At 42.9% G+C, this 9,456-nt stretch overlaps 2 protein-coding genes across 22 annotated transcripts in view; both read right to left on the bottom strand.

Moving 5' to 3' along the window:
• Nucleotides 1-2,019, bottom strand: part of SNORC (secondary ossification center associated regulator of chondrocyte maturation) — an 11,045-nt gene extending 9,026 nt beyond the window's left edge. For both annotated transcript variants that reach the window (XM_015637201.1, XM_015637202.1), the window contains exon 1: nucleotides 666-2,019. The gene's annotated coding sequence lies outside the window, so the exon portion shown is untranslated. The remainder of the gene's footprint in view (nucleotides 1-665) is intronic.
• Nucleotides 2,020-2,249: 230 nt separating this feature from the next.
• Nucleotides 2,250-9,456, bottom strand: part of GIGYF2 (GRB10 interacting GYF protein 2) — a 75,390-nt gene continuing 68,183 nt past the window's right edge. For 18 of the 20 annotated variants that reach the window (XM_015637156.3, XM_015637161.3, XM_015637167.3 and 15 more), the window contains 7 exons: nucleotides 8,793-8,915; nucleotides 7,966-8,169; nucleotides 7,638-7,843; nucleotides 7,188-7,342; nucleotides 6,588-6,757; nucleotides 6,117-6,264; nucleotides 2,569-4,014 (listed from right to left, as the gene is read on the bottom strand). In XM_015637156.3, the coding sequence (XP_015492642.1) occupies nucleotides 3,947-4,014; nucleotides 6,117-6,264; nucleotides 6,588-6,757; nucleotides 7,188-7,342; nucleotides 7,638-7,843; nucleotides 7,966-8,169; nucleotides 8,793-8,915 (1,074 nt within the window). In that variant the 3' untranslated portion in view covers nucleotides 2,569-3,946. Of the gene's footprint in view, nucleotides 4,015-6,116; nucleotides 6,265-6,587; nucleotides 6,758-7,187; nucleotides 7,343-7,633; nucleotides 7,844-7,965; nucleotides 8,170-8,792; nucleotides 8,916-9,456 lie in introns of those variants that run through there. The other 2 variants (XM_015637169.3, XM_015637173.2) reach the window with 2 other exon arrangements.

The following is a 9,456-nucleotide window of genomic DNA, read 5'->3' as shown; positions in this document are numbered from 1 at the left end:
AAGAGAAAAAAAAAGAGAAAAAAAAAGAGAAAAAAAAAGAGAAAAAAAAAGAGAAAAAAAAAAAGAAAAAAAAAGAGAAAAAAAAAGAGAAAAAAAAAGAGAAAAAAAAAGAGAAAAAAAAAGAGAAAAAAAAAGAGAAAAAAAAAAGTGAAAAAAAAAAAGAGAAAAAAAAAGAAAAAAAAAAAGAGAAAAAAAAAAAGAGAAAAAAAAAAGTGAAAAAAGTTTGCTAAAGCAACCGTGCAGAGAGAGTGCAAAGCCCAGCAGAGCCTCCCTTGCTCTGGCTCCAGGAGCACACCTCCTCCCAAAGGCAGCTCCACCCTCCCAAACTTGTGCCTAAAACCCCATAGGCAGCAAAGCAGAGCCATCAGGACCCTGCCAGGCCACTGCACACATGAGCAGCTGTTGGTGAGCCCTTCCCAGAGGCCATGAAGATGCTCCTGGAATGCCTTCCCTCGGGCAGGCCATCCCAAATCACAGAAAGTAACACAGGAGCCATTGGGGCAGCTCAGCCTGAGACCAAGCAGCCCATTCGAGGGCTCTGCTCTCCCTCACTGTGCAGGGTGTGGAGAGCAAAGAACAAGGGCCTCAATCTTCTGAGGCTAAAGTGCTCTGACGCGGAGCCAGAGCAGCTCCATGGCATCCTTGTTCCTGGGTGGAATACTTACAGAGCTAGCCTGGGAGCCATGGGTGGTCTCAGAAGTGCTGTCAAGTACTCCAGGAAAGTCGCCTTTGGCAGGCAATGGCATCCTCCTCAAATCCCAACTGCTCAGGCACCACCTCCTCCCACCAGCCTCTGCCACTCTGTCCCTGCCTGCCTCGGGGGCTCATGGCAGTTCACAACATAGAAAACCCAGGTTTGTTTCAAATCACAATTGCAGCAACAAAGAAAGGGGAAAGGTCTATAAAAAGGGGAACACTTCAGCTGATTGTCACAGAAGAAATTTCATTAGTGTTTTGGAGCTGATATGATGATGAATACTTCATGGTTTCCCATCATGTAATGAATACATAAACACCTCCAATGTCAGTTCTTTATGCTCTGAAAGTATGACACAAGTAGTTTTGTCTTAAATTTCAGATTCAGATTTTTCTGCAGCGCTCGCTTTGTTTCTTGGAGTCCCTATTCTCTCCATCCCTACTGATCCAAATGACTTGCTACATTAAAAGGGCCCTGTTTGTCACAGGAGGTGACGAGGCAATCACCTGGGCAAACAATCTGTACATGCCACCACCTTACCTTAGTACTAAACACAGAAACCAGAATATTTCAGCATTAAGAACAGTATTTCTTCCCCACTGAGCCATTATCTACAAATTCTCAGGAGCCAAGTGAAGTCCTCAAGGTCTGACAAATTATTGCACATTTTCCCTGCTTGCGTTTCTGCAATTTCATTTAGCAATAGAAGAGCTGTTCCTTTCCTGCTTCCCAGCAGAGCTCCAAACTAACAGGCTTTTGTTACTTGTAACATAGTGTAGAGCAGTCCAAAATTAGCTTGTAGAAATTAGATCATACCAGTAAAAAAACAGAAAGCACTTATGAACCACACACCTTATATGCTAAAAAGAGAAGATATTAAAACAAAGTCAGGTTATCAGCCTAAAACACAAACTGTTCTCTCAGACATCAGACATTGTGCAAGGCTACTGTGTAAGTTAGGCCTTAGCATACTTATTTTCCATGGTCATGTGAATGGCAGGACATTTACCATTACCTTTACTGGGATTTTCCACACAAAAACAAGTAGAAAAAAAGGAAAATAACTCTAAAAAGAGAAACCTACAAGGTATCCCTGTGGACTTCAGGCTGAGGGGAGAAATAAAACCTCTTATTTAGGGCAGTGCACTGAAGTGCATGGGGTGGGCACAGACTGGCAAAGGAGGCTCTGTGGCCAAGTGTTTGTGTTAAGAGCAAACCAGCCATGGCTTGATCTCCCCTGCATAAACAGCACCAGCATGAATGCACACGTTTCTCTACAGACAGTGGAGGAAAATTAAAGCTTTCTTGTTAGAAATTTCCAATATCAACTTACTGGTGTTTATTTGAACTCTAAAATTATCAAGTAGAAAAACCAACCAGTATTCCTCACCAGGGAAGAAATAAAGCAGCAGCTGCTGTTCTACATCCTGTGTATTTGCTTGTTGTTTCTTGATGAAAACTGATGCAAGTCAAGTTTAGGTGAGTTTTAGCACCAGGAATTATCTCAATACTCAGCTTTGACAAAAGCAAGCAAAAAGTTTTCTCTCAGATATAATACAACCAGGTTTTATTTCTCTCTTTTTTCCCCCCCCACACTGGCAAAAGTTCAGAGGGAGTTTAAAGTTTTGTAAACATTTTAACTACCCCTCTTCCCCCTTTTATGAATTTACAAAGCAAAGGAGACAGGGAGACCAGATTTGCAACAGTTCCAAGTCTCTCCATGCTATTGGATCCAAAAACTATATACAAGTCTGCAGCAGTCTCTGTATAGTTACTGTACATGTTTGGGGACGGGGGAAGAGAGAGGAGGAGGAGGGGAAGGTGACCCCAAAAAATGAATAAACCAAACAAAATAAAATCCAAAGCCAAACTGCTCTTGAGCAACTCAAACTGTTTTCTTTAGGCAGTGATGACAGAATAACAGACACCTTTATACAACTCCACCAAAACTGCAGCATATCTCCCTTCGCAGGTTACACCCCTCTGGGGATGGGAGATGGGACCAGGGGGGTTCAAACTAAGTGCATTTGGCAGTTTTCCTTCTCTGTCGTTTGCGGTGTGTGTGGGGGGGTGGGTGGTTACGTGGAGCAGGGAAGGTGGTGTTAATCTTTTGGTGAGAGAGGAAGGTTATGACTCCATAAACACTAAGATGTTATGGATCCCAGTGAAGGTGCATGAAGTACTTTTAAGGTGTAGAAGATAAGCAGGGCCATCATTGCACAAAGCTTCATCCTCCAGTGTCTCTCTCCATGACGAAAGGGCATCTCTGCTCGATACCTAAGCACTGCTTCAAGTGACAACCAGCTGAGGCTGCTGGCATGTCTCTGAAAGCTAGGGTCCACCCTCTCCAGAGACTACAGATCCACACTGTAAAGATCCCACTGTCTCTTAAACGAGACAAATTTGCAGGAAAAGAGCTCAAAATAAACTGGTCCTAACCCTCTGAAGGTAGCACTTAAGGGGTAAATTCAGCCTGAAAGAAGAGATGCCACCCCCCTTTTTCCAGAGCAGAAGTCCCCACTTGTCCAGGAAGGCTGGAGAATGCCGATGACAGGAACTCCACCAGCTTCAGCATCACCACCTAATGAAGACAGACTTGAACTTTCCCTCCAAAAATTATGTGCTGAGAAGGGCTGGCAGGGGGTGTGCAACTTCAAACCAACCCAAGCTAATCTGTGCCCGCTACCGCCCCTCTCCTGTTGCCAGTTTCTAAGGGTAGCTTATGAATGTAGCTCCTGGCCAGGAGAGCACCTCTTGCCCTGATGGAGCAGCCAAGTCAGTATCTGTGTGGCATTTTGGTTTTGACCAACATCTGTTAACCACAAACTCTCTCTCAATCTCTCTCTCTCTCTCTCTCCATATGACTGCACATGTTGGATGTGGTAAGAGTAACCAGGAGAAGGAAGCAATGCTTTGCAGAATCCCAATTGATTTTTTTCCAGGTATGTCAGCAGAATGAATCACAGCACAGTGAAAGCTTGCTGCCCAATTCAGCCTTGTTGGGAAACAAAGCCTAACTCCCACCCTCCCGGGACTCTGAACCAAGTCCACTTGAGTGGGCTGACAGTAGGAACAACGCCTGTGCAGTCCTGGGCAGAAAGGGTTTGCTGGGGCCAGAGGAAGCAGCCTGAGATGATTGATCCTGTGATTCACTGCGAGGCAAAGAACAACACAAGGTGGAGAGTACGATGTCCGAACGGAGAATCCATGGTTAACAGATGCAGGAAAAGCCAGTTGATTTGCACATGCTCAGTAGTCTTCCAAAGTCTCTATTTCTCCCATATTGAGCCGCTCTGATGAAGCATTCACTGAAAACCCTGTGAACCAAGAAGGACCGGTTAAAAATCTGGCTGTGGCAAAGCGTACTTGATACAAAGCATCTGTTATGTGCAGTACCACATGTAAGAGAAAGTAAGAATCTAGGGGTAGCTCAGGAAGGCTACAGATGCAGTCACACAAACTGATTTTTTCCTGAATAAACTGAAGATAATTAACTGTATATCTAGCAAGCATCACTTAGTCTTTAAAACCAGATCAGAAGACTGTTTTCAAGTTCCATTTAAAAAATGTCACCTGCAGAGCTAGTACGAGACACATCCATACAGGGTGGCAACATGGCTCTTTAACATCTTGCACGCTTAAGTCAACTGGCTCTTGGAAGTGGCTGTCAGCACCATATTTACATGGTCTGAGAAGCAAAAACGGGCATTCTGAGAACTTGGAATCCACATGTGGAATCGTGTTCTCATGCTTCAGGAGTTGTGAGCAATTTCACCCTTTAAAGTCTCACTGCCTGTACCTATGAAGTCTAGTACCAATTACATCTATTTCCATGCTTTTTTTACAAACTTCCATCTCATGAGTACAACATGAAAATGTACAAAGCTACCCAGGGCCATGCAGGTGGCTAGAGATGTACCCAAACTTCTACACAACTTTTTAGCCATATATGCTGAGGTTACAATGCACATGAGGAAAGTGTGAGAGAGTGAAAACACTTTCAACAAGGAAACAAATCAAATAAATCAAATGAAGCTTTCTTACTGAAATCCCCTTTTTAGAGCTCCATGAACCCCATATGGAGTATAAGAACAGGGAGAGTTTCCCTGTGTAAGGCTACTAAACACAAAGTTGACACTTCAGTGTCTTGAGTGCTACATTGGTTTGCTCTGTGCTAGACAACCAACTGCCTCACACTTCTAGGGATAAGAAATGCTCTGTAGGCATAGGAAAATTGTTCTGGCTCCCTCATGTGGCAGTGTGACCTCAAAGCATCTGAAATTATTTTGTAAAAGAGCAAGTGTATATGTTTTTAAAAAGCTGCATGGGCTACTTCCTTTACAGTTGGAACTTTTAAGTTGTATTTAGTGATTTCTTCTTCACATTACACCAGTTGGTTTGTTAATATATTCAACTGAGTACCCAGGTCAGACTCAGTGGATGAGCACCTTGGGGTGGGCATAAGTCAGGATTCCACTGAGAAGTTCCATACACACCAGTGCAGAGATCACTGATGTAGTTGAAGTACTGGCTTTGGTGAGACCAAAAATAGAAGACAGACAAAAATCAAAGGCAGGGTTCTGCTAGTGCCTTAAAAAAGCAGTGACTTCAGGTGGACAATACCTATCTGCTTTACAGCAACTGGGCTCAGCAGAAGCAGCACAAAAAAGCCTGGCCCAGTTCAGTGCCCTGGTTTCCTCTCTGTCACACAGGGGACAAACCCAGATATATTTATTCCACACGAACACAACAGTGACCTATCACCCCACAGTGTCCATGCACTCACACAATGGTCTTGTACCTTAAAAGCTACTTCAAAGAAACTTTTCCATTCCATCAGTGCTACAGGGGATGGTTAAAACTAGCCTCATGTAAAAATTAAGACACAGAACATAATAAATAAATAAAGGACTACTAATGATGTCATCATCTCCACAGTCTCCAGCTGAAAATCTGTGATCACTTCAAACTTTGCTGTCTTTTCTGACTAGGGTAGTGGTTAGCTCCTGGAAAAATCTGGCAAGGCCAAGGCTACCTCAGAAAGCTGCTCCTCAAAAAAGAAAGGAAAAAATGTTTTTCTTCAAAGAATGAATCAGCATTAAAGCAATAAATAGCCTAAGTCAGCTCAAAAGAGGAAAGGGAATTTAACTGACATCCCTGAACTACTTAGAGGTTTCCAGGTAATAACCCAGGTATCAAAGAGGCCATTACATAAGGGAAAGTTTGACAAAAGTTTTTCATAAGTACAGAATTTTTCACATCATTAAATAAATAATACTACTAAAAATATTCTAAAGACATTCCAACTTTTCTACTCAAATTCAGTATTACCATTTAAGGTCAATAAGAATCCTCTAAATTCCCCAAAGCAAACCACCACTGCCCAATTAAACATCAATTTTTAAAAACTGAAACGGACCTAACAAGCTGGGATCTGCTCGAACCATTTTCTGTTTCTTCTTTTTCTTCCCACTCTGCACAGCCTCAAAGTTGGACTGCTGGTTGTTGCTCTGATTGGTCTGAAAGACTGAATGTAGCGAACTGTGGTTCATCCCCCACACTGAATCCTAGAGAACAAATTAAGGATAAGATTACAGAGCACAGTGAAGTCTGGCTTATTTATACACAAAATATTCAGAGAGCCCAAAATCCTTCCTATATCCACGTGATGTATCCACCTCATCTTCCCACAGCATTTCCCAGATCACCATGCAAAAACACTCTTTGACCTACAGTTGGCCTCAACTGTTAAGTCACAAAGGAAGCTTGATCCTGTGGTAAAAACTGGAAAGCAGTTTTATTGTCTGCATTGGCCAGGATGCTGATGAATCCAGCAGGGGTGCTGACCCTCCAGCCTCACAGTCCCCAGGAAGAGCAGAGGCACCTTTACCTGCTGTTGCTGCTGTTGCCGCTGCTGACTGGCTTTCTGTTTGGCACGGCGCTCGAGGAACTGCTTGGCAAACTCCTTGGCCTCAGGAGTATCTCCAAGGTAGGCTCGGATGTAGTCATGGACCTCATAGGGAGACTCCACTTCCTTCAGGAAAGAAACAAACGTGGGAACTGCAAGAAGAAGGCAGACCATGAGCAAGTGCATGCTGACAGCAAACACACACATACAGTTAACATCAATGTCAGATTTCTGTGTCAAATATCTGCTGGTCTAGTTCTCTGCAATAAACCCCCATCACGCAATGCAGAATGAAACTAGATCCTCATCTATCTGCCTAATAATGCTTCCATGACTACCAGAAATCCTCAGGAGGGCTCTGGCTGACAGACTCCAGAACTTTTTCAAATCCCACTGATTTGCTATAGTTAGGACACTGAAAACCTAAAACGCAGTCAGTTCTTCTGGCTGCTATTTAATTATGTTCTTTTGCTAAGTGCATTGGAAACATTGGTTTGATGTCATTAAAATCCCTCAGAACTACTCTGGTCAGGAAACAGAATAGATATTGTTCCCCCCCCCCCATTCTTTTCCATCTCTTACCATCTAAGTTGTTGGCTGTGTTGAGTGCGTGAAGCATCTGTTCACACCACTGAGTGAATCCATCCTGGGCTTTATTAACCCCCTGGAACAATTTCAACAGCTTCTCCTCTTCTTCTACCTTCTTGTTTTGTCTACTTGTAATACCTACAGATTTACTGAGGTAAAGAAAATACATAGAATTAGATTATCAGTTACCAGGCTTACCCATAGTACAGTATACAGTGTGACACTGTAAGACTATTTTACAAGATGCAAACACTTTTGCAGAACAAAATGATTTTCTAACCAGGTGACAAAATGAACTGTGAATGGTCACCTATTAGCTATTTTTGTTGTCAAAACAGATCCTGAATGACACAAAGGGAAAACACGTGAACATGTTCTAAGTGCCAAGTTATCATGCCAGGAGTGGCAGTCTTTGTTTGCAAAAGCTCCTTCCCAAGTTCCTACCTGAGGCTGGCATTGCTTTTATTTTTATTGGTCGAGTTACGAGGTCCCACTTCCTTCACTGCATCATCCCAGAAACCCATGTTTGAGTTTTTGGTATCGGCATTACTCCAGATGCTACTGACTAGGTCAGATGCCCACTGGTTGCTGGGATTAGTGTTTAGAGAGCCCCACACTGAATTCCCAATGCTGGTGTGGAGGTTAGAGTGCTGTTGAGAAATAACAAAGAGATGCTGGTTATTAGCACAGACCCAGCAGAAAAGACATGAACAGACAGAGGGAACTGGCATGGCTGCTTTCCTCCATGTACTGATTAAATAAACAATCGTACCGTGGTATTTCTGACTCTGTTTGGCTGCTGGTGCTGCTGTTGCTGCTGTTTCTGCATCTGCCTTGCCTCTTCCTGTTGTATCTCCAGCAGGGACTTGGTGGTGCCTGTTGGTTTGGTGACATTACCCCAGCCTGACAATTTCTGCTGCTGTTGCTGCTGCTGTTGCTGGAGGGCCTTCATTAGTTCACGCTGCTGGCGCCTTTGCTGTTGCATTCAAGACAAAAGTGCTTGTAAATACTTTCAGATGATCATTACTTTATTCAAAAGTCTAACTTGGAAACTGGTTTTAAACAGAATCCACTTTCTTCTAGAGAAGTCTGGCTGACCTATTACTGTCCTGGGCCATTACAGTTCCTCCAAAAAGGGAGACATGAGATAAACAGTGAATACAAATTGTTTATTAGCCTGGGACAGACCAAATTTATCAAATGATGACTGCAGTCAGCTTCTTGGAAGAACACCTTCTCTCCTACCACCTCTTATTCCCCCCCTCAACCCACTCTCCCTTTAAGTGCCCTGGTCTCATGAATATCTTCACACATGTTAGAATTTAGATGTGAAATAACTGCACTCTTTTGCGAATATATTACACTCCCAGGGTTAAAAGGCTGCAGTTTTCCCTTTCAGATTCTTGTACTAAGAAGCCATGAAAATTTCCACACAAGTGCTTTCTGAACCTATGCCTGAAGAACAGGATTTTGAGTTATGCTATTTCAAAAAAACATTCCTCATCCTCACCATTCCTTCTAATAACTGAAGTGACAGCTAAGCAGTCCCACAGCTGAGTCCCCTCTAACAAGTTGCACTCCGCTGCTGTCAGTGTTTACCTCTTCTCGGAGCTGCCGTTCTCGTTCTTCTTCTAACTTTTGGATTTCAGCCAATGACAGTGTGGTCTGGGATTGACAAGCTCCTGAATTTGATTGCTGACCCCATGTTGAAGATGAAGGGAGCTGAGCCAAAACATACATCATCAGGATTACAAAACATTTTAGAGAATACTGCTGGAGTATAATCATGAAGAAACGGTATAAACCCAGGGGAAAAGAAAGGCCACCTTTAAAGTTTAACAAAACCCTATAAAGTACAAAATGGTATAATAAGAATGTATGAAAATGCAGAAAATATAAATGGTACATTCTTTGAATTGCCTTATGACACATCAGTCATTGACACAGTGTATCAAGAATAATGTAACATCATTACCAGAAAAAAAGCAATTCATTTAGATTTCAAAGACTTTAGAAACTTTGCATGGGCCCTTGCTCATTGTGGCAAAAAGCCAGGTGTGCCTATGTGTGATGCCTTCCCAGTGTGATTCTACTGACAGAACATTTTGGGGTTTTAATCTGTAACTTCTCCTTCTCCTTTTTCTCATATCAACTCTTTACCCTCTTCCTCTCCAGACAGCTCATCTATCTCTGTTCTGCCCAAGCTACTACAGGCCACCCTGAATGCAGCTGTGGCTTTAACTTTCCATGCTGAGCTGAAAGG

Source organism: Parus major, chromosome 9 (assembly GCF_001522545.3).
Source record: "Parus major isolate Abel chromosome 9, Parus_major1.1, whole genome shotgun sequence".
Classification (NCBI taxonomy): domain Eukaryota; kingdom Metazoa; phylum Chordata; class Aves; order Passeriformes; family Paridae; genus Parus; species Parus major.
The sequence above is the reverse complement of the archived record's forward strand: the minus strand, read 5'-3'. Positions and strand labels throughout refer to the sequence as shown.